Raw genomic sequence first — 25922 nt, forward strand, 5'->3', positions numbered from 1 at the left:
TAATTTATTTTGGTATCTTCCAAACTCATCACGTAAAAAATATATATATATAATCTAACATAAAATAGCTTTATTTAGTCGATTAAGTACCAATAAAAGTACGCACAAGTACACTAAAATAAAATTATTACAATACTCAACAAAAATACTTCTTCGTTGTTTAGCACAATGACTTGATAAAATATGGATTATTCAACATAAAGTATCACTCCTATAAAAATAATTAGTTTGATTACTTACTTTTGATTATTATGGTAAATGGACTGGATGATTATAGTGATTTTAATACTTAAAATTGTGTTGGTTTTGTTAGCTGCGTGAAATCAATCAAGTACCGCCGGCCAAAGATACTAAATAGGTGTACACGGCAGACCCAATTATGAATATGGCCAAGACAGATATCAAACAAATTATCAGCATCATCTTTTTCTGAAAAAATAGAATATAATGTTAGAAAATAAAGTTTGACGAGAAAAATATGATTTCAAAAATGGTTGAGAAACGTTTAAGTTTTTCTTAGAAACTACGCTATACTGAGCAGACAATATACTGTAAAATATATATTTCAATAAATTTGTATTATTTGTGAAAATGTTTTGTTTATCTATTAACTAGAACACATTTCTCCTCTCCCACATTTGAATGTTCCAATGCAGAGAGAAATTCAACTTGGCAGCATATAGAAGATAGGTCAACAAATGCTATACGTGAACCTATTGCTGCCAAAACTTATCTGAATCTTAAACACTGTAATGAGATTTACCTCAAATTATTGGCATTGGTTGAATGTCAGTATTGATTGAATGGGAAACATTGATGTTAATTATAAGGAATGATGACAATTTTAAGTGAATTTCACTTCAGTGAGAAAATCACCCTGTCATCGAAACGAGATGAGATTATTTGCTAACATACAAGATTTGGTGGTTACACCATTTTTGTCTAGTTTCCTACAATAAATAAGGTGTAGTAGATGTTGCAGGATTAATAATGTAATAACATGGATTCTTAATCACCATAGATACTGTTAGAACTACAGTATTAAGAAATACAGTGCAAATATGGAAAAATAGTAAGACGAGGATACTTTCACCATTTTGTTGTGAGAACCTGACTGCCCATACTATCTTCTAATGTCGCTTCTTATAAGGACTGTATTACAGAAAACTGTAGACAAAAATGTTATTTTAAAGGATTTTCAAGAGAATAATTAATTGAATGATTATGGGTCGGTTTCCGAGCTCGGGATTTAGCTAAGTCCTAGACTTAAAACAGCTGGAGTCAGAAAATTGACTTTCCAAAACGGGGCGTAGTCGCAGCTTTTATAAAGTAGTCGTAGTTTTTATTTTCTCATTTCTATAACTTGGAAACGTTTTTCCTTGACGAAATTAGACATTCCTAAATAATTCAAAATAGCTGAAACTTTATACTATTTTCTCTTTATTTTATTATTTTGTGTTCAATTTTCTAGTTTGTCGAAATTTAATTCAAACGTGACTATGACAATGACTGCGACTACGCCCCGTTTTGGAAAGCCAATTTTCTGACTCCAGCTGTTCAAAGTCTAGGACTTAGCTAAATCCCGAGCTCGGAAACCGGCCCGTAGATTTTATTTTTGTAAGAAGGGCGCGGCATCTCTTTCTTTGTATTTGAATTTTGTCAATAAAGTTCTGTAATTCTGATTCTACAGAAAACTGAAAATCCTACTATTATAATTATTAGTTTTCATAATAACTTACATAAAAATTTAACCTAGATTGAAATAATTTCTTTAAAAACCAAGGTAAAACAACAGAAAAAACCAAAATTTTCAAATATAAATTTATTTTGGTATCTTCCAAACTCATCACGTAAAAAATATATATATATAATCTAACATAAAATAGCTTTATTTAGTCGATTAAGTACCAATAAAAGTACGCACAAGTACACTAAAATAAAATTATTACAATACTCAACAAAAATACTTCTTCGTTGTTTAGCACAATGACTTGATAAAATATGGATTATTCAACATAAAGTATCACTCCTATAAAAATAATTAGTTTGATTACTTACTTTTGATTAATATGGTAAATGGACTGGGTGATTATAGTGATTATAATACTTAAAATTGTGTTGGTTTTGTTAGCTGCATGAAATCAATCAAGTACCGCCGGCCAAAGATATTAAATAAGTGTAAATGGCAGACCCAATTATGAATATGGCCAAGACAGATAACAAACAAATTATCAGCATCATCTTTTTCTGAAAAATAAATAGAATATAATATTAGAAAATATTCTGTTGTAGTGATATTCAGTTCAATGAGATGCATTTGACAGAAATTTGAACTTAATTTACGTATTTAGTGATAAGACGGGACGCCGTCTAGGTGTCACCCCGACTACTAGACACCTGGTCATTTTGGCCATAGGCGACTACTTGTACCCTCGTAAAAATATACCATTGCCATCAAGTTGTCCCCCCGACTACTTGACACCTACTGGACCAAAGGTGCTAACTAGTCATGACCGTAAACGACAACTTGACACCTCGCGTCAGGGTGTCCCCCCGACTAGTTGTCACCTCCTTAGAAAGGAGACAAGTAGACGGGGATGGCTCACGTCAACTTGTCCCCTAAAAACCGGTTTTAAAAGGGGACAAGTAGTCGAGGTGGCACCTAGTCGCGTTTCCGATAAGATATTAACTACTTTATGGCACTACAAAATTTGGGATTTGGGAAAGGGTTTACAAGCTCAGCCCAAAACTGGCCCTTTCCAAAATTTGTAGTAGTAGTTCCAATCTTGCAAATGATTTGTATATTGTTCAATGTAGAAAATAAATATGATTCTGAATAAATTCAAGAGAGAGACAAAGAAAAAAAATTCCTAATGGAAAAGAGGTTGAAAGGATATGAAAAATGAGAAACAATACAGGGTGAACCAAATACCTTGAAGATGCATAGACTCACATGCAACGCTAGTGTCTTACTTGGAATTCAATTGGAATTGAAATCGACCATTGAGGGACAACCTGGAAGATTATTACATTCCAAATACCTTTGGTATCTATAATATTACAAATATATATAATATCTCGCGCTAAAATACCTCAATGGCAGCCTTCAATTTTAAATAAGAGCTAGCATTGGGAAGGCATAGGCATTTATACAAATTTATTTATACAATATGACAATTTCCACTGAGTCTAATTCCACAATTTCATAGGCATTGTGGGTCTATAAGGTCTTTCGGATGAATGTTAATAGATATATAGTTAGTTAGATCCACTTTAAGCCATTAGCACTATTTGTTGAATGGGAAGAATTGATGCCATTTATAAGGAATGCCAACCGTTCAAAATAAATCTCACTATAAAAGAAAGAGGGCAGGGTAAAAAGGAGAACCACAAAGATGAAAATGGATAGGAACACACGTGATAAATGAACAGACACAAAGAAGAGAACACGGATTGGTTAAGAAGAGGATATTTGAACTTCCCAAAGATTGGAGTATTGTTAAGTAGAATAATTTACAATATAATTAATTATATTAAATCATAAATCTTTTATAATTATTATAAAATATGAAAAAATTAACTCACTTTTCTAGCTCGTTTCTGACTGCGTTCAGCCTCCGTCAGTTCAATTTGGCCTTTTTTGACTAGTTCTACTCCGTTACCCACATACGATTCAACCCTGTCGATCATCTCGCCCTAAAAATTGACATAAATTCAGAGACAATTTACACAAATTTCACATCCAAGAAAACATGTACTACTATATTATTCTTTCAACATAGGTTGGATAGTGCCACAGAAATGTGAATTTTGTAGAATCCAACTACGGAAAAAGTTGTATGGTATTATAGAGATTCACTTTAAAGTTCCAACCTTATAAATAACATCAATGGTAAGCTGAAAGTTGACAAGCGAATCTCACTCAAGGTGTTGTCTGACATGTCTTAGTGCGCATTGCACAAAAGTCGGTTAAATTTTAATCGTGGTTAGTTCCAGGAGAACCAATCAGAGAAGCCGTCTTACCAGAAATGCCTTCTCTGATTGGTTCTCGTGGAATTAATCACGGTTAAAATTTATCCGGCATTTGTGCAACCGGGCCATAATCTACGAAATTTAAACTACCTAGCACTCCAAAAAAACTATCTACTACAAAGCTAGTTTCATGGAGACCATACAGTAATAAATGTTTATAAAATTGCAGAAATAAAAAATGAAGAAATGAAATCTTATTTTATGATATATATTCCATTATAACAAATTTGTATGAGAACATGTTGCACCACTCGTTTTCATGCTCTTGCTATCAAGTATTGCAACTTGTCCCTCAGATTTGTAGTAATGAAATTGTTCTAAATTAAGAAAATTATGACCAAATAACACAGTACGATAATAGTATCTACTGAGAGAAGTAAGTATAATTTATCAATCCCTTTTTCAAAAATAAGATGACCATGTTTTACTTACACAACTTATCCATTATTGAATGGAAACGACTATCCACATTAATGACAGACATGAAATTGAGTTGACAAAATTTATAATTGACAAGAAATAACTAACTTCACACAAACTTATTTTGCAATTGACTAGTTGATTTGTGAAATTTTAGTATGATAAGTATTGTGTTGATAAGAGTATAGTGTCACCTGGTCATATGGGACATATATATGAATCATATATTTATCTCATATTGATCAGGATTTTAGAGTTTTAATTTAGAAAAGTTTAATGAACAGTGTTTTTGTCTTTGAACAATTTTTGTCATCGACAGAAAGATTGTTTATTTCATTTGTTGTCAAAATTAATGTAGCTTCTCTTTTGTTTTTAATAACAAACGTGCCGCTTGTGCGACAGATAAAAATATGTACTGAAATGGCTTCCATGTTTGGCATTGACTGAGTTATATTTAATACCCAAAATTTTTCTTTTGGTCGGTGTGTGAGCTCGTTCGTTAGGACTGTGAGTAAAGTCCGGCTGTTCTGGTGAAGGGGATAGATTTTGCTCTTGTTTTATAATACAGTTTTCCTGTCGCAGTTCGGGCAGTTACAGAGAATTGTATTATTGAATAGGACGGGATCTGAACCCATTTTATTAGATCAGTTATTTTGATTTTTTAATTAATAATTAACGCCGCGAAATACCAGTGGATGCCAAAGTGGGAAGCCATTTTCAAAAAGGTAGGTGACTACTGAGTCATTGTTCTTAAATTTTTCATAACCACAACAATTGAATCCTCACTAGCAGCAAAACGAGTAGCCCCTGAAATATTCATCTGATTATTATTATTTCGTTATTTCTAATTATAATTCTAATTTTGTACAAATAATTTATTGTTTTGTTTTAAATATCAAAAACCTGTACGATCTTTTCTTGTGTTTTTTTTTTATTTTTCCCACCCTTACATATTTGGTGAAGGCAGATCTTGCTTACATATTTGGTGGAGGCTTCTCCCGCCGTCCATATATTGCTTACAATAGGTTGACCTATAAATGAGGGAGGAGAGTGGAGGAAGAGACACAAGAGAGAACTTGGAGACCTTTATAGGGAGCCAGATGTAGTATGCGAGTTCAAGTGTAGAAGGATCAGATGGGCTGGGCATGTTTTGAGAAGAAAAGATGACAGCAATCTCAATCAAGTGTTGAAAAGCAATCAGGAAGGACGACGACCGAGAGGAAGACCACGGTGGAGTCAAGTGAAGGATGGAGAGAATTGAAGCAACCAAGGAGGACGCGGAGAATCAAGAGAGGTGGAGGGGCTTTGTTGGTGCGGTTAAATAACTACTTGAATATGTATGGCCATGGCAGTAGGTAAGTATTGGCATAGAGAAACAATAGTGTAAGTAGATATCCCATGGTATAGGGCGTTTATGTCGCAACTTTTACTGTTATCTCAAGTCGATTACTATCGATTATTGTAGATTTTACTGTTTTGGTCGGGTGAGAGTGTATGAACGGCACAATATAAGAGACTACCAGCGTCACACACCTTTTTGGGAAAGAAATACGTGGACTATCGGCTTGAGATAACAGTAAAAGTTGCGACATAAACGCAATATACCATGGGATATCTACTCACGCTATTGTTTCTCTATGGTATTGGGTTGATAGCTTGTTGTTTCTCTACAATCATTGTAATAATTTGGTAATCAATTATTTTTTTACAGATTTGATAAAATGGTAATGAAATACAATCATATCAAGTAATTTAATTTTGAATTGATGGACGAATTTATAGTTTGTTATAATGAAAAGATTAACGTATTTTTATCCTAGTGTATATTTACCTGGTTTTCTACTAAAATAGCTACATCTCCAAACATTTCATGGAGCTCGATTATGGATTTTTCCAAGTTCATCAACTCCTGATGTCTGTCTCTGATATCTTGAAGGTTTTGTCTGGCTTCCATTGTTTTTTGAATATACTGCAAACAAAAAATAAAGATAATTTACAAAATATCACATTCTCCTGGCATTGATCCCTTCAATCCTATTCTCAGACATTCTACCTGATCATGACAACAAGGCATTGTCTTGCCTTATCTTGACTATAACCATGGTGAAAAGATAGCATGAGAAGATATCCATACCATGGTTTATAGAATTCGTTCAGTTTGGAAGTTTTCTATCAAATTTTGGTTTTGTGTATCAAGTTGAGATGGTACTGTATCGTATTGTACCATCTGTGTTGATACGGTATCATTTTGTGGCAGTATTTGATTAACATTGGCATAGCCACCTCTAATACAAGGCCCCGGCCTACGATATTGCAACTCTCTCAGTGTAGGCCTAGAATCTAATACATGATTGGTGAAAAAGATCAGCTGGTATTTTTAAAAATCTTTTTCACCAATCATGTATTAGATTCTAGGCGACGTTGCAATATCGTAGGCCGGGGCCTTGTATTAGAGGTGGCTATGACATTGTGTTGCTATCTTTGTCTATCATTCGACAAAGCAGAAAGCGCTATCATTTTCTAGCTCCGAAACATAGACAGATTGTTTTTCAACATGGTAAAAATATAAACAATCAACAAAATATTCCATCTCAATTATAAAAATCCATAAAAAATATATTTTCTTGACGAAAAAAATATAATAGATTATTTTTAACAAGAATGAACAGTTGATAATATTTTATCAGATATAACGGTATCAGCTATCTTCTTTAAGGTACGTTTTTCTTTATGTGTCAATTTCTGCAGTCGACGACGGCAAGAATTGTTGACATTAATATTGTCCAAATTTCAAGTGTTATCATACAGCTGATCAAATAACTTTTCATTATTTGTCTTTATTATTAAAGAATAAAACATTTCTAATATCAATATATTGTCATTTAAAAGTAAAGAAAGTATAAGCTTAACCTGCCCCATTAAAACTTAATTGAACATAATCTTTTAGGTTATGTAGACAAATTGAAATCTACCCAATCTGAGATTCTCTCCCTGTCGTGGTCGACGACAGTATTTTCGCACAAAGGAAAACCCAGCTTTAGAAGGCAGTGCAAGGCAGAGAATCGGCAGCGCTATTTTTCTATCTTTCTCCACTGTCATTATAACATGGACCTTACTATAGCTACACGTAGTTGTGTGTGTGGCAACCTTAATGCCTAGTCCACACGCTGGCCCAGCCTGGCAAGCTTGGCCGTGTTGGTCTTGCCATCCACACTGCAATGTGACCAGTGACCCATCAAGGCCAGCGGTAGCCAGCAACATATCCATGATAGAAATTTAAAATTTTAACTAAAATTAACACAATCACTACTATGAAAATATATTATTCGACCTATAACAAACAGCTCAATTACTACTCAAGTAGCATTTTCAATTTGAGTAGGATTCCCAATCACACCCACCTTGGAATCACATTTTTTATGAGATATTAAGGATTTTTTTCTCACCTTTCTGCTTTGAATGATATAATAATAATAATAATAATAATAAGCAACAAAAAATTATCAAAGGCATATAATGAAGCTGCCTATAAATGATGATTCATGCAGACGTTGTGGCTTGGCATCTGAGACTATTCAGCACATCATGTCTGCATGTCAATCACTGGCAGCTACTGACTATTTAAAGCGCCACAATGCAGTAGCTGGGATCTTGCATCAGGACCTTGCTCTGAAGTACCAAATCATCAATCAGAAGCTGCCCTACTACTTGTACAAGCCATCCCCAGTCTTGGAGAATGAGACACATAAGTTATATTGGGATCGGTCGGTGCTGACAGACAGAACAGTTGCTCATAATAGGCCAGATATCATCCTCATGGATAAGGTAGCCAAGGAAACACTAATAGATGTTGGCATACCATGCTGCCACAACTTGGACCAGTATTATAATGAAAAGGTCTCCAAGTACCTTCCCTTGGTTGCTGAGATCAAGGATGTCTGGATGCAAGAAAAGGTCACAATTGTTCCTGTCATTATCTCCACGGTTGGAGTTGTAACTAGAAAAGTGTTAGCAAATCTTTGTCAGATGGGAATATCGAAAAGTGCAAAATATGCCATGGAAAAAGCAGTTGTTCTCAGCACAGCATCCATTGTGAGATCATTTTTGAACATTTCAGTTTAGAAGTAATGCACCAAAGTCTTGCCAAAGGCCGACTTTGACTGCAATAAACACTCACTTGTCATGTGATGAATGAAATGATAATAATAATAATAATTTATTTGCCAAAAACAAAATTACATTATAAAACTTACTATAATTTAAATTATACAATACAATTCGAATAATTTTTTTACAATAGAACAAAATAAATATTACTTGTTGGCACAGCCGGCAAGGAAAACCTGAGCGCCTGCTGCGAGTTCAAAAGCTGAAAATTAACTATTACATTCGTGGAGACAAATAAAGAATAAAAAATATAATAAGAATTTCGGTTTTAAGACAGAGTACAATTGATGAATTTTCTGTGATTTTACATAATTGTGGTTGTTATAAATATATATTTGATTATTAGAATTTATACTTTAGGTAATGAGAAGTAAATGTGCTGTTTAGTCCAGTGATTTATTTCGTTTAAAAGAGTTTTTGTGATTTTATTACTGATGAATTTGAAAGGAATTAGAAAGTAGATTATAGTAGTATATACAACATCTAACATATATAAGTAACATCATCATCATCATCATCATCATTAGTATATGTAACATCATCTATATTGATTAATAATGTGAATATCTTCGAAACGGTTTGAAATATCGATGTGCGGTTTCCGCCATTCATTTTGTCTTGAAATTCTGTATTGAAATCATGTATCGCATGACCACCTTCCTATTTAAAAAAATAAAGTTGCATTCAATATGGCGGACCAGATTTTTTAAGTCATAGTAAAATAGTATTTTTAATTCGAGTAGGATCCACAATCACACCCACCATCAAATTACCTTTGTGTATGAGATATTAAGCCGTTCTCGGACTTTTCACCCACTTGTATAGTCTTCGAATGTAAAATAATTATAATGGTGCATAGACGAGCACGATAGATAACTAGAGTACTCACATTCTCGACGAAGACGGATGTGTCCTGCTTGTCGAATAGCTCCTCTAGCTCCTCGTTGGTCAGCTTGTGGTTGGCTGCAACAGGCACCAGAGGGGGGCGTCTACCAATTACACTTTCCACTACTACAGCAAACACAAAACCAACCAAATAACGCCTGGCCTCGTCTAGATTCATTCTCTTGTTATTGCTTTAGTATACGTGGGTTAGTGGACACATTTAACAATCGAATAACATCATCTATTTCTTGAATATTAGAAAATCAGGTTCTATTTTTCTCAATCGGAAGTAAAAGTAGATTCGTATGGCTTTTTTTGGTGGGGAGTCCCTTGCGGGAAGGTCCCACCGCCTGAATATATAATTGAAGCCGTCAATGGGCCTTACGACTGTCATACTTCAGCCGGGACCGACATTTTAACGTGTCCATCCGATAACACGGAAGTGATCCGGTTAAAAATCTTTTGGTTGTGAGAGGGTTTGAACCCAGGATCTCTATGCTACTACGCAAGCGCTCTATCCACTAGACCACTCCAAAGGAAGTCAAATTAAATTGTAAATAATCAAATTATCCATTTTCAAATATTAAATTATTCATTTTTCAACATTATATTAGGTTCTATTTCTCAGTCCCAATTTCATTAATTGGGTTTAGCCGAGATTTATATTTTATTTGCAGAAAATATACTAGTATGAATATCGAATAGAATTTATCCATTTTTAAACATTACATTAGGCTATATTCCTCAGTTCTGATTTCATCAATTGGGTATTGGGGATTTCATCAAATACGTCGGTCCCGACTGCTTAATAAAAGTCGTTAGGTCATATCAGAGGCCCTGAAATTGATCAGGTGCCACCTGAGAAATCTGACGCCAGACAGGTCACTATTTATAAAAATTTCAAAAACGTCAAACAAAGGAGAAAACTATATGAACCTTATTGGAAATTTCTTCCTCTTTCAAGCCATATTTTTATAATCACATTTTGATTGACAGTTTTCTAATTATTGTCGTTTTTCAAAAATATCGAAAAATCTACAAATCTCGAAAACTAAGGTCGATACAAAAAAAGTTTACTAGTCATTTTTGTTGCAAATTTCATGCAGAATCTATGGTTTTCGGCTGTTACACCTTTCGTGAGACATCCTATTTTTTTCATTTTTCATCCCACTGACAACCTATGAAGGGGGTATACGGATTTGTCAATTATATTCTAAGTTAACAATCTTCAAGTCAATCTTTGCATTTCATATTGTAAAAAGAATTCCTCACTGGAATAAGGACAAACCCCCAACAACCCTCCCTCACCTTAATTCTAAATATTTCATCTGTGAGAGCCTCAACAAGTGTTGGAAATGAATTATAAAGCCGAATTCCTGCACTCTTTACCCCACTCTACAATGCATGCTTTTTCCATGGATGTCGTCTCTGAGGTTTTGTCTATATCTAGTATTGTATGAGTAGAACAACTCTCCTGTATTGAGCCTATCTTTATTCTTATCAATAAAACAAAGAGCATCCAGAATATATAAACCTAGTGGGAGAATCTTTAACTCTTTGAAATTCGTTGCAGCACACAAACCTCTGGTTTTGCTGGCAACGCCTATAAGCTAATTTTGAGAAGAATTATTATTTATTTCATGTTAATGTTTAAATTGAGTTTTTAATTGTGTTTTTGTTTTGGAAAAATTGTATTGTATTATGGCAAATAAAGAATTTGAATTTGAAATAATCTCCACAACTTGCTCTAATAGATAATGAACTCGCAGCACACAAACCTCTGGTTTTGCTGGCAACGCCTATAAGCTAATTTTGAGAAGAATTATTATTTATTTCATGTTAATGTTTAAATTAAGTTTTTAATTGTGTTTTTGTTTTGGAAAAATTGTATTGTATTATGGCAAATAAAGAATATGAAATAATCTCTACAACTTGCTCTAATAGATTCATCTACCATCACTCCAACTGCCCACTTTTGAATCCTATATACAATCATACATAGTTGTTGGAGAGAACAACAGGTATACACAAAAACTGTCTCTCCCGATTTTTTGCAAATTTCATGCAGAATCTATGGTTTTCGGCTTTTAGACCTTTCGTGTGACACTTTGTTGACCGAACGAAGTGAGGTCTAAGATTCAAGTCGACGGTTTGGCATTTCTCTTAATGTTTAAATGTTTATATGTTGCGCATTTACGGCGAAACGCGGTAATAGATTTTTATGAAATTTGACAGGTATGTTCCTTTTTTAATTGCGCGTTGACGTATATACAAGGTTTTTGGAAATTTTGCATTTCAAGGATGATATAAAAGGAAAAAGGAGCCTCCATCATACGCCAATATTAGAGTAGAAATCAGACTATAGAATTATTCATCATAAATCAGCTGACAAGTGATTACACAGATGTGTGGAGAAGCCAGTCTATTGCTGAATTTTCATAAGGTTTATAGTTTCAATCAGGTACTTGTGGTTGAGAATACTGCGTGAGGTCTAGTGTTCACAGAACTACTAGTATATTATGATTCGTTATTGTTAATATAGATGGTGTAAATGAATAAATAACCTACCTATAGTGAGCTGTTTCTTGATCATAGTCTCAGTCTTATCTTTATAGGCGACCAATGCGTCCTGGTACTGCTGCATGGCGTTCAAATACTGGCGGTTGATCATCGGCAGCTGCGTACCAAGCACTCGCTTGGTGAGCGGTCCGGCGGCCATCTTGGTTCCAGCGCCGCCATCTTGGATCGCCTGCAGCTCTTGGATGGCACGACGCGCCTCTTTCGACGCACCCCTTATAGTCAGCATGGAGGCGTCGAGACGCGTCTTGTGCTCCTCTGACTTGGTGGCGATCACCGTTTTGAGACTGCTGTCTTGAATGCGTCGCAGTTCGATTGTTTCGTCTTCGATCTTTTGAATGAGGTCTTTGATTTGTTGCACCTGGAAACAAAATTATAGGTGAACTGGCCGTCAGGCTCGCTTCGCTCGCCATATCCGTCTAGCCAGGGGGCTCCGGCCCCTGTACCCCCGACTGGATCGTCCAAAAATGAGATCAGCGGGCTCGCTTCGCTCGCCTGCATTTTTCATTTGAGCTTCCTCAAATAGCTTCTCAAATGAGCTTCCTCAAAGCTTTCATGCATCAGAAAGTCAAAGTACTGAGAAAACGCAGATTTTGGGCGTATCTTTGATGAAATATTAAAGTCACTTCTTCACAAAAAGTTTTAGACCCTAGCTAAACCTCTGTACCAAATTTGAACATTTTCTGTCTATTACTTGATAAAAAAAACTGAGAAAACGAAAAAAGAAGCTAATTTTGGGCGTATCTTTGGCGTTACTTCAAATTCTTTCTAACACAACATTATTACACCCTAGCTTAGCTTCTGTACTAAATTTGAACAATTTCTGTTCATTTGTTCTCGATAAAGCTGAGAAAACGCTGGAAAAATGTAGATTTTGGGCGTATCTTTGGAATTTTTTCCTAGACATTTTAAATTGATAAAATTATTTATTAATTTTTGAGAAAACATAACAACAGGTCAATGTAACTTAATGAGCGCGAGGTCTACTGTTCACAGAACTACTAGTATTTACAAAATAGACTAGTGTTTCATTATGAAGTAAGCTTCGGGAGGGTCTCAATTTGTCGAGATATCAGTTCATCAAGTGCCTATTTCGACCATTTCCTGAGATACTGAGACAAGTGGAAAGTTGGCAGTTTAGTTCGTCGAGATCTCAGTTCATCAAGTGGCTATTTTGACAATTTCTTGAGATCCTGAGTCAAATGGAAAGTTGAGCAAATTCAGTTACCTTTTTGTAGACATTGTCCAGTTCTTTGTTCTCCTTCCTGTCTTGTGATTTGACGGTCGGCGTGACACTGTACTTGGATGTGTTGGAGGCAATCTCAATCTGAAACAGACATTGAATAAAAAAATTAATTATTATTATCATCATTTATAGTATATTAAAATCATATTATCAAATTTATAGTATACTAAATAAATTATTATACAGTATAGTAGATTCTTCGAAAAAATGTTGGCCCAACACTAGAGATGGAGTTTGGAGAATCAAGCACAAGTATGAAATACGCCAATTATTGAATGAAGCAGACATAGTGGGTGAGATTAAAAGCAGAAGGTTACGGTGGACGGGACACATTCTGAGGAAAGAAGAAAGCGCTCTGACAAGCAGTGTACTGAGGAATAATCCTATAGGAAGGAGACCAGCTGGAAGGCCAAAAACTAGATGGTGGGACCAGGTCCGGAAAGATATGAGGAGGATGGGCCTAAAAGAGGAGGACGCGGGTGACCGAAACTTTTGGAGAGGCTTGGTTGATGAGGCCAAGTACCGACTGGGGTACGAGTGGCCACCGCAGTAAGTAAGTATATACAGTATGGTATAATAAAAATAGATGCAACTTCAATTTGAATCAAGTAACCACAAATGCAAAATTAAGTAGTATTATTTTTGATTAGATTCATATATTTTGTTTTCTGAATACCATTAAAATTTCACATGTCTTACACAGCAATACTGGCAGAAAGACAGAAATTTACTGTATACATTTTTAATTTCACTTATGATAGTAAATTATTTCAAGTTGTTGATTTCCATTTTTGTCAAAATACAAGATGATTTAGTGTTGTTTTTTAGAATAAGTACAAAATAATGAATAAGTTTGTAGAAGTATTATCTCCGTTTCCAGCAAGTCAGGTACAATTAGAAAGACGTGACATAATAATTATCATTGTCATGACCTGGATTTTAGAACTATTTATCAAACAACAAATGAGAACTAACCTTAAGGTGTCCCTCGTCTCTCCCATTGCCCAATAGCTGACTTGTTTCTCCATTTCTTACCTGAAATAGAAAATAAATTTAATTAACAAGTACTAGACAATTAAATAATACAAAGACTAACTCTGTACAACGCAAAGCGTCGCTTTTTCTAGCTAAATTCGCCTGATAACTACACAACATTTATCCAAACCTCGTTTTTTTCGATAGGTTTGCCTAATTTTCATCGAGAAAAACATTAAATCAAGTAGATTTTAATAGAAACCTCATGAATTAGTTTAACCAGAGACAAATAATCTAGGTCTAAATAAACTAAACGGTAAACCAAACAAATAATCTGAATGGTATCTTTACTCTATGGTTAAACTTTCTAGGTTGAAACCCAACTTTTATCGACTTCGTTCAAACACATAGCTATGAAAATACTAGATGAGGCATCTGTACTTTCATCTAGGCTAATTAGAATATAGGCTATGCTTTGAAAAGAAAATAATACAGATGAAAAGTGCATATATTGGAACACTAACCTTTGTTTTGGTGCCTGCTTTTAAATTGATAAAAATACAGTCTCAGTGGCTATATTAGTTCTACAAAGGCTTTTCAATCTTAGTGTTCAATACAGAACAAGATTGTGTGGTATAATGTGATGACGACAATATAATAATAATATAATATGATACTAATGTTTCAAAAATTTTCAGAGTGTTTCATTCAACTTAGAAGAAACTAACGTTAACTTCTTAAAATCTCTTATAGTAAGATTTACTTAGAACTGTTAACATGTGTTGTATGGGAAGCACTAATTGAAATAAATACAGACATATGCTAACAGTTGAAAGTGGATATCTCACTTCAAGAGCTTTCAAGATGAGTGAACAATTTGAAAAAAATTATTTATTTATTTATAATTTTTACAAAGTAGCACTGATTGGGAGAGAAAAACTAAGGATACTCCTTGTACTATTTCTCTCCCAAATTTAGATAACATTTTAAATGTCCGAAATAGGGTTATAGTTTCACTTTCCTGGATTTTAGAACTAATTATCAAACAACAATGAGAACTAACCTTAAGGTGTCCCTCGTCTCTCCCATTGCCCAATAGCTGACTTGTTTCTCCATTTCTTACCTGAAATAGAAAATAAATTTAATTAACAAAATACTAGACAATTAAATAATACAAAGACTAACTCTGTACAAGCGTCGCTTTTTCTAGCTAAATTCGCCTGATAACTACACAACATTTATCCAAACCTCGTTTTTTTTCGATAGGTTTGCCTAATTTTCATTGAGAAAAACATTAAATCAAGTAGATTTTAATAGAAACCTCATGAATTAGTTCAACCAGAGACAAATAATCTAGGTCTAAATAAACTAAACGGTAAACCAAACAAATAATCTGAATGGTATCTTTACTCGATGGTTAAACTTTCTAGGTTGAAACCCAACTTTTATCGACTTCGTTCAAACACAAAGCTATGAAAATACTAGATGAGGCATCTGTATTTTTATCTAGGCTAATTAGAATATAGGCTATGCTTTGAAAAGAAAATAATACAGATGAAAAGTGCACATATTGGAACACTAACCTTTGTTTTGGTGCCTGCTTTCGAATTGACAAAAATTACGATCTCAGTTGCTATATCAGTTCTACAAAGGCTTTTCAATCTTAGTGTTCAATACAGAACAAGATTGTGTGGTATAATGTGATGACGACAATATAATAATAATATAATATGATATTAATGTTTTAAAAATTTGCAGTGTGTTTCATTCAACTTAGAAGAAACTAACGTTATATAACATTCTTCTTCATTTTTCAAATTTTTCACACTTCTTAAAATCTCTTATAGTAAGATTTACTTCAAACTGTTAGCATTGGTTGTATGGGAATCACTAATTAAAATAAATACAGACATATGTTGACAGCTGAAAGTGAATATCTCACTTCAAGAGCTTTCAAGATGAGTGAACAATTTGAAAACAGTTATTCATTTATAATTTTTACTAAGTAGCACTGACTGGGAGAGAAAAACAAAGGATACTCCTTGTACTATTTCTCTCCCGAATTTAGATTACATTTTAAAAGATCGAGATAGGGTTAGGGTTTCACTTTTGTAAAATTTAGTCGATTTTCACTAAAAAGCAACGCAAACTAAGTAATTTAAACTTTGACGGTTAAAAACAGAATAAAAACCAAAAATATCAACCCAAATCACCATTAATTGATTTTAAAATAAATTTAATAAGAATACTAAATAACATTTGAATGTGTCAAGTTAAATGAACTTAACTTACTGTCAACTTACTGCAAATTTTGAAAAAAAAGAATGCTAAAAAAGGCTTGTTTCAAGTTAAATGAACTTAACTTACTGTCAACTTACTGCAAATTTTGAAAATATAGAAAAGAATGCTAAAAAAGGCTTGTTTCAAGTTAAATGAACTTAACTTACTGTCAACTTACTGCAAATTTTGAAAATATAAAAAAGAATGCTAAAAAAGGCTTGTATTGTTTACCATTAGAAACTGAGTCTAGCCCGCATTGTTTTTACAGTAAGATTTAGGGCCTTCTTCAAACTGTCAGAATTCCTCATTTAATAACATCAATACTTCCCGTTCAAACAATACTGACAATTTGAAATGAATCTCACCATAGTGTAAACCCACATAATGGCAAGTTGATATGTTTTGCTAGTCTACAGTTACGTTTGTGGTTTAGTGTCTGCTTCTATTATCACAGATTGTTCTATTTTGAAATTTCAATAAAGAATGTTACTCGAGACGAATATATTTATTTCTGAATATTTTTCTTTAAAAAGAAGTAGACTAGAAGTAATATCTATCGATGATATAACGGAAAGAATCGGTTTATACACGTACGGGATAGGAAATTCACGAACGACGCATCATCACGTCTGACTACTGGACTGATTAACTTGAAATTATGCAAATAGATTTTTAATTTACCGAGGATGGTTATAGGCCTATTTTAAATTCTAAAAAGAAGTAGACTAGAAGTAACATGTATCTATAATTTAAAGGAAAGAATCGGTTTATACACGTACGGAATAGGAAATTCACAAACGACGCATCATCACGTCTGAACTACTGGACTGATTAACTTGAAATTTTGCAAATAGATTTTCAATTTACCGAGGATGGTTATAGGCCTATTTTAAATTCTTCAAGTTTTCAGTAAGACATGTTTTTAGTTTGTTAAGTTTTTAATTAGACCCTTGTGAAGCATGGGTTACCTGCTAGTGATTAAATAAAAGCTCAATTTTTGCTCAACTTCATTTGCTAACCAGTTATGTGACATAATATTATGAAATAATTAAGCTTGACTGAATAGATAGCACAGACATCGTACTAGTAGTTCTGTGAACAGTAGACCTCACGCAGTATTCTCATCCACAAGTACCTGATTGAAACTATAGACCTTATGGAAATACAGCTATAGACTGGCTCCTCCACACATCTGTGTAATCACTTGTCAGCTGATTTATGATGAATAATTCTATAGTCTGATTTTTACTCCAATATTGGCGTATGAAGGAGGCTCCTTTTTCCTTTTATATTATCCTCGAAATGCGCAAATTTCCAAAAACCTTGTATATACGTCGACGCGCAATTAAAAAAGAAGCATACCTGTCAAATTTCATGAAAATATATTACCGCGTTTCGCCGTAAATGCGCAACATATAAACATTTAAACATTAAGAGAAATGCCAAACCGTCGACTTGAATCTTAGACCTCACTTCGCTCGGTCAATTATTTACATACCGGTAACTCAAATCTCCCTATCGCTGGGTAATAATTTAGATTTTTTTATTTTTCAATATTATCAGTGATGTAGCCTGTAGCGAGATTCACTTCTAACAACTGTCAGTATTGTTTGAATGGGACGCATTGGTGTTATTTATCAGATATGCTGACAAATCAAAGTGAATCTCACTGTAATGAGAAGAGTCTAAACAGATAGATAGAAGTTTCTATTTTTAAAAAATAAACCAGAATTATTATTCACATCAGGCAGTACAGAATGAAGTGGGCAAATAGATAAGATATTATATTAGTAGACTAGGCCTTGAATCTGAGTCATTCAGCTTTGTGAATTATTATCTTATCAGCTTTTATGATAGGTTCTTTCAACTGGTGAACAGTATTGTTTAGTAATGCCTTGAATTTAATCACGAAACTTGGTCTCTGAAGCTGGATTTGCACACAACAATGATGGTGAATATATGATTTCCACGAGATCTAATTGAACTATTCCCACTAAGTCAGTATGAATAATACCATTAGAACTGATGGGAATTATATTTACACTGTTCACTGTGGTGTGCGAATCCAGCCTAAGGCTTGTATTACAGTCTTTTAATTCACAACCAGTGAATCACCAAGTGTATGAGCGATTCGGGGGACATTGGTTCTTATCAAATTCAAATTCAATTACTTCAAATTGAACTCATTAGTCTGTACTAGGACTAGGGACGGTAGATTCTGGCGACTGACCACCAGATTTTGGCGATTGACTGGTGTCTCACTCAGGTCACCAGCCTGGCTACCAATCATGGTACCTATCTCACTGATGTCCCAGTGAGCTTCACACTCGACCGCCAATGGTTGCTCTCTGGCTACCTACTGGTGGCTGAATGTAGTATGAACAGTAAGGCTAGGCACACACCAGTTAGTCAAGACAAGACACGTTTAGTCACAATATTTCACATTGTTGCTTATGACGCAACACACACTGATTAGTCATTGCAATTAGACATGTCTTCATAAGCAACTATGTGAAGTATTGGGACTGAACATGTCTGATCATGTAGGCTATTGTCTTGTCTTGACTAACTGGTGTGCGCCTAACCTTCAAGTGCAAAAACTTAGCGATGACTCAAGACGCGCGGCTATAGAACATAACCTATAAATTCATTAGATATAAATTGTAAAAGCAATATAGTAGCTAACACTTCAAATTTATCTGCCACCGTAATGTCCATACAACAAAAAAATGTAATAAATTTATAGGTTACCGTATATGACGTCTTGAGTCGTCGCTAAGAAATATGGGATAATCAAGTTGTATAATTTAGTAATGTTATACATTATTTATACTTACTGAGAATGTTTTCTTAATAAAGTTGAGAAACAAAAAATACTACAATAGGGCAGAGAATAACCTAAATAATTTTCAAACTTGGTAAGTGGAAAGGAAGCTGTGATGCAATATACTTTTTAAATAAGAACACTAATTTTTTGATTTGGCTCATTATAGAACAAAGACAATATAGATTACACCGTCAATAATACCATTATAGACAGGCCTATTATTATAATTGTATGAATTTTTATTTTTAGTAGGCCTGACTCGAAATTAGTTACTTCTGTGTAGTGTATAGGTAGAGGGATTTAGGTTGTATTCCTTCAGTACCGTACCGTATACCACTGCAGCTGTAGATAAACAAAAGTATTCATGTACGGTACCGTACAGAATATTAAATATGCTACATAATTATAGTAAATATTCATGATGATTCATTGCTCTATATTTATTTGCTTAGTAAGTAATTTACTGATACACCAGTATTATTAGTGATGATTTAAGCCTGAGTACCGTACGCACTGAAATTTTAGTCATAACAATAATTATAATACGCACTACCTAACTTGCTTAGTTTAATTCCAACACTTTATAAGCCGTTCAATGTAAATACTTACAGCCCTCAGTTCTTCAATTCGATCCCGTGTCATTTTATTATTTAGCTGCCAAAAAAACTTTTGTCTTGAAACTTGTTTGTTTATTCAAACATTAATCACAATCACCCGGTACATTTTCGAAGTAGAAAACACCCACTTACAAACTAGGGAGGTAGCTGAAGACTAAAATAACTATGGAGTATTTACTGAAAAAGGGTGCGTCCAAACAAAACTTCAAATAACTGTCAATGACGGAGTAAATGCAACAAACTGCAGTCGGATTGATTCTTCCAAATTTGGTTATAACCTCACCAAACTTGTGAAGTCTTGAGCGTTTTCAGTGCCATCTGTATCAAAATAGAAATATTTTAAATATATATCAACATGAATTGAATAATTAAATTGATAATCTATTCATTTTGAACGATTAAACACTACAAACACATTTATTAATTGAATAAACACACTTATTTTTGTAATAAAAGCACTCTTTCTCACAATCACTAAAGCCCAAGGCTACTGAACTAGAAGTAGAACCCGCCTACTTTTGAATGTCCTGTCTTTTCAATGAATTCTTTCAAAGTCGCCTACTCATTTCCTGTCTGCTGCCAAAAAAACTGGTTGTCTAGTAAGTACCTATAATGACATTGAAAACTTGCTCATACTACTTTGGAAAATGGTTTTAGTATCTAGCTGAAGATTGAAAGCTAATTATTTGAAATGGAATGAGAATTAGTTGCTTGACGAATCTCTATCAAAGTAAGTTAATCATAGCTTACAATACCTACTCCAAATCACCGGTTTTTCTATTGAAATTGTGGCCTTATCATTGTATTATCCCAAAAACTATAGGAGAACAAATTTGTAGACAGTAAAATTACCAACAGATTATGTTCAAATATAATTTTTCTTTACTGTTATAATAATAGTGTAAAACCGCAAATACTAGAGGAGACCGATAGCCTATGTTAAATGAACTGACTCATCATCAAATGAATTGATAACAGGCTTCATGCTATTATAGACTATACCAATTTGATAACACGCTTCACGCTATTTATCAATAAAAATATTATGATCATGAACTCTAGATTATATTTTGTTTACAATGATGGTTCATATTGAATCTAGTTGCTATGTACCGTTCAAAGAATATGAATAAAAAAACTAAGTTTAGCTTCATGAACATTCATTACGATAAAGTTTATGCGAGTTTTTATCAACGTTTCTAAATTATACTTAATTTTAAAATAAATAAATAAAATTTGTATTTTAGAGTTGGTTTCAATTTGAGGATTCAACCTTTCTCATTGTATATTCACTCACGTTACTGACTAGATCATTTCACTATACATTATATTGCTTACTGTGTGACTACTTGATTCATCATTATTTCGTATAATTTCTGTATTTTACTATACACTTGGATCATATTTATGTATTTTCCACAATCGCATGTTTTCCGACTTTCCGGCTAGCGATCGTGTGATCAAGCCGTAAATGTGTGTTCAATTATTGTGTATTTATAGTTTAATGGAGAATAAAAGCATTTTTCTATTCTATTCTATACTTAATTTTATAAATAAGTTTCAGAGAATAATATTCGTAGAGGATAGGGATATGAATTGATAAAACCCCATTCAATCCAATGTAGGTAATAATTTCCATCAAGGTTTTATTATAAGGCTTTCATTGTTTGTTTGATAGTCATATATTGAATAGTTCAGTTTCTGATATTTAAAAGACTAGAATTATTTTATGAGTAATGATTGTTCATTTGAAATTAAAAATATTCTATCATCCAGAAGGACCTATCGATGTCTTCCATTGTTGCGAATGAAGCATCCCTTGAAGGAGTTCAATCTCACATCTATTTCGCCTTCTTCAAGCTGAAATTCAAACAAATTGAAGATTCTCATTTATATTGTAATTTATTGACACTGTTCTATGTATTTATACATCTGATGAATGAAGTACTTTTCTATTCTATCAAGTCAATAAGTCATAAATACTTTATTTTATACTCCTGAAAAAATACTAATTGAACAAGACTTGAACTCTTTGTGTTGTCGTGAAGCGATGTTGTATTAGACATCCATATCGGATAGATATAATTTTATATTATCAAAACCATCTAGGTAGGTAATAATTTTTTTAAACAATCTTAGAAGAATCTTAAATTGTATGAATCGATAAGTGAGTTTGACAATATTAATTCGACTTATGAAGTCGTATGAAAGTAATGTATATAGGCCTAATCATAATATTTCTATTATATTAATAATAGAGGAATCAATTTTGAAATTCACTTGATATTGTCACAACCAGTATCTGTTTTATATTTCTATTCAAATACGGTAAGTCAGACAGAAGTTTCTTTATTTCAAAAAAATAAATTAACAAAATAAAACATGCTGTGCTCATTCATTTTAATACAACAAACTTAATAATCATTGTGTTACAACATTATCCTAGAACCTAAATTACCGTATATAAATAAAAATAAACTTTAAAGTGTCTAAAATAAAATGAAATTTTTACTTTCCTTGCCATATTACCATAGGTAAGGAAAGTATTGCTTTCCGAAAAAAATTAAGGTACTCCAATTTTCTAAATTTCTATACGTTTCAAGGTCTCCTGAGTCAAAAAAACTGGTTTTTGGGTATTGGTCTGTATGTGTGTGTGTGCGCGCGCGCGCGCGCGCGCGTGTGTGTGTGTGTATGAGTGTATGTGCGTCTGTGTACACGATATCTCATCTCCCAATTAACGGAATGACTTGAAATTTGGAACTTAAGGTCCTTTCACTATAAGGATCCGACACGAACAATTTCGATCAAATGCAATTCAAGATGGCGGCTAAAATGGCGAAAATGTTGTCATAAACAGGGTTTTTCGTGATTTTCTCGGAAACGGCTCCAACGATTTTGATCAAATTCATACCTAAAATAGTCATCGATAAGCTCTATCAACTGCCACAAGTCCCATATCTGTAAAAATTTCAGGAGCTCCGCCCCAGCAATGCAGATAGATTCCCAATTATCAGGCTTCAGATACAATTTAAACAAAAAAAATCAAGTGGAGTAGATTGAGCATGAAAATCTCTACAATTAATGTTCGGTAACATTTTCACCTAAAATTGAAAATAAGCTTTAAATTCGAGAAAATGTAATTATTCAATTGCAAATTATTGTTGATTCTATTAAATCATTCACTATGAAGAGATAGCAGACCTCATGTGTGTCTCCAGCGTTATTGCCCTGTCACCAGCTGCTGGCTCAAATACTTGAATAGTAGACTTGAGATGCGCGGGAACACTAGCGTCAGGTGATCAATTTTCATAACGGCAAGGAAAGTTGTGTGAGTGCGCCACATCAGATTTTTGATTTACATTTTTAAATTCAAGTATATAAATCTCAATGTGGCTTACGTTTCAAGGAAAACGATGAGAAACATATTATATTTAAGGAAATGAGCACAATGAATAATATGAAAATGGTCTGCATGGGCAAGATGCCTGTGCGCAGACCAGAGTTACTAAAACATATTTTTATAGAGAGAGAATATAGTATTAGAAAAATTCATTTTTTATTTATAATCTTTTCCTCCCTTTCGAAATCAAATCAACTTTTATTCAATGATATCGCTTACATGACAAATTCCATTATACAAATGATATTACAGATCATTGAATACAATACTGTTTGCTTAAGAAAAATCTTGTCTGCAAACAGGAGTGGAATACATTCAGAACTCCTTAACTAACTAACTTACGTAGCCTTCAACACAAAAAAAATCATCAGTTTTAGTTTTGATGGTGACTATTGTAATAATTAGTTGTAATAATATTTTCTGAGTTATTTGTTGTACTAATTGAAATACTTGTGACGATACCAAGATGTTCCATTTATTTATCTTTTATCCATGGAGTCAATACAGTAGTCTAAATTTCAAACAAAATTACTGGATATAATCGCTATATAATATAATTAATGATTAACTTAACGGATATCTACCACAACATGACTTGCCTACAACATAGAAAATTAGTAATTTAATTTCGTTGGAGAAAATCGATTAAGGACAGAGCTAACAAAACATGAATGTAATCTTTGTTGTTGATGAGAACCAGTAATGTTATAGTTCAAGTACAGTGGAGCTTTGAAATAACTCACTTATTTCTGAATAAATTAATAATTCAATGTCAAAACATAAAAATGTCATGACAACGTCAGTTGTAATTAGAAAATGGACATAACGTTTGGACTATCCATTTCAAAAATCAAGGATTGAAGCAAATCCTACTTTGAACAACTGCTTGATAAATTTATCTGCAATCATTGTCAAAAATTGATGAATAAATGAACCAGTTATTTAAAAATAATAATGAATGGATAAATAAGTGAGTGAATAAATATTTTTGGACTGACCTCATCCTGGTAGTAGATTTGATAGTAGCAAGATGGCGAAATACATTCTCTGACACATTTCACTCGAGCCAATCCTTTCAAATTTGAGCAGTTCGGGTTTTGCTCGCAGGCGGACTCAAATTCTCTGAACATCACCTCCTTCAAATTAAAAAAAGATAAATTCAGGAAAAAATTAAGTCAAACATCATACAAAAAATGTAGAATTATGATAATGTAATATTCAAAATTAGTCGGTAACTGAATTCTTAGTTTATTGAGGTGAGACAAAGTCGTCAATTATCTATTAAAATTTAAAAATTCATGAATTCTTCATGAGGGAATAACGGGAACAAGCTCAAAATTGGTCCTTTCTCAAATTTAGTATAGAAATATATTGCAATAACATAATTAAGTATATTAATAAGTAAACGAACAATTTTGATTATTGTTCACTCCAGAGAAACATAACCCTCAAAGTATGTTTATAAGTGAACAAACAATGTTGATTGTTATAAATTTGTTGAAACTACATAATTTCATGGAATTATAAGTCACCTCCATGGAGATTAAGTCACCTCCATGGAATGGGTTATCCATGGAGGTGACAATCATGAGGGTGACATCCATGGAGGTGACATTTCCTCATTGTTCATTCCAGAAAAACAAAACCCTCAAATTATGTTAATAAGTGAACATAAAATTTTGATTGTTATTAATTTGTTGAAACCACATAATTTCATAGAATTATAAGTCACCTCCAATCTTTAGTTACCTTCATGAAATGGGTTATCCATGGCGATGACATCCATCGAGGTGACATTTCTTCATTGTTCATTCCAGAGAAAATAACCCTCAAAGTATGTTGATAGGTGAACATACAATTCTGATTATTATACATTTGTATAAACTACATAATTTTATTGAATTTTAAGTCACCTCCATGGAATGGGTTATCCATGGAGGTGACATCCATGGAGGTGACATTTCCTCATTGGTCATTCCAGAGAAACATAACCCTCAAAGTATGTTAATATGTAAACATAATATTTGAATTATTATAAATTTGTTAAAACTACATTATTATATTGAATTCTAAGTCACCTCCATGGAGATTTAGTCACCTCCATGGAATGAGTTTTCAGTAGAGGTTACTTCCATGGAGGTGACGTTTCCTCATTGTTTATTACAGAGAAACATAACCATCAAAGAATAATATCATTGCCATCATCCAACGAATCCTAAGAAAATAATGATATTAATGATACAGAAGATCAAATAATAAGTATTAGACGATAAATGATAAGTACGTTGCATACAATTTTAATTCCTGATCAGTTAGCACACCTTGTTGAACTGGATTATTCTAACATGCACTAATGGAATGTAAAAAAAAATATTTTACTTTTTATATAGTTGAGAAGTTGATATTGCGGTGATCATCCATATTGAATAAAAATACTAGGAAATTGTCAAAAACCACAGATTCTATTGAAATTTAGATGGACCGGTTTCAGTTGTT

The 25922-nt window shown here is 33.3% G+C and overlaps 2 protein-coding genes and 1 long non-coding RNA gene across 10 annotated transcripts in view; 1 reads left to right on the forward strand and 2 right to left on the reverse strand.

The window, feature by feature from the left end:
• On the reverse strand, window positions 1-20554 carry LOC111048214 (syntaxin). Of its 8 annotated transcripts, none has more exons than XM_039436854.1 (8): window positions 20019-20554; window positions 14303-14362; window positions 13310-13408; window positions 12073-12442; window positions 9509-9630; window positions 6284-6421; window positions 3586-3696; window positions 1-429 (listed from the first exon to the last, which is right to left on the reverse strand). In XM_039436854.1, exons 1-8 carry the CDS (start codon window positions 20049-20051, stop codon window positions 328-330), a joined length of 1035 nt encoding a protein of 344 aa, XP_039292788.1. In that variant the 5' UTR covers window positions 20052-20554; the 3' UTR covers window positions 1-327. The 8 variants fall into 8 exon arrangements, with proteins under 8 accessions (XP_039292788.1, XP_022189774.2, XP_039292792.1 ...); XM_022334082.2 differs by having other exon boundaries at window positions 9509-9582; window positions 20019-20523; XM_039436858.1 differs by lacking the exon at window positions 14303-14362 and adding an exon at window positions 15366-15425 and having other exon boundaries at window positions 9509-9582; window positions 20019-20316.
• LOC120353374 overlaps window positions 13589-25922 on the forward strand; it is a 13741-nt gene continuing 1407 nt past the window's right edge. Inside the window, exons 1-2 of the long non-coding RNA XR_005572320.1 lie at window positions 13589-13884; window positions 17605-17608. This is a non-coding gene — a long non-coding RNA (uncharacterized LOC120353374). The remainder of the gene's footprint in view (window positions 13885-17604; window positions 17609-25922) is intronic.
• The window catches only part of LOC111048209, a 9260-nt gene continuing 4979 nt past the window's right edge, over window positions 21642-25922 (reverse strand). Inside the window, exons 3-4 of the mRNA XM_022334076.2 lie at window positions 24425-24562; window positions 21642-21886 (exon numbers count right to left, since the gene is read on the reverse strand). Of these exons, the coding sequence (XP_022189768.1) occupies window positions 21809-21886; window positions 24425-24562 (216 nt within the window). The 3' untranslated portion in view covers window positions 21642-21808. The remainder of the gene's footprint in view (window positions 21887-24424; window positions 24563-25922) is intronic.

This window comes from Nilaparvata lugens, chromosome 10 (assembly GCF_014356525.2).
Source record: "Nilaparvata lugens isolate BPH chromosome 10, ASM1435652v1, whole genome shotgun sequence".
Lineage (NCBI taxonomy): Eukaryota > Metazoa > Arthropoda > Insecta > Hemiptera > Delphacidae > Nilaparvata > Nilaparvata lugens.

Excerpts from the sequence above, each read along its gene's own strand:
- LOC111048214 (XM_039436854.1), bottom strand. The coding sequence starts at position 20,051 with ATGACACGGGATCGAATTGAAGAACTGAGGGCT. Across the intron at positions 6,422-9,508 it reads CATCCGTCTTCGTCGAGAAT|TATATTCAAAAAACAATGGA; the intron begins GTGAGTACTCTA and ends TTTTGTTTGCAG. Across the intron at positions 430-3,585 it reads GTCAGAAACGAGCTAGAAAA|AAAAAGATGATGCTGATAAT; the intron begins GTGAGTTAATTT and ends CTATTTTTTCAG.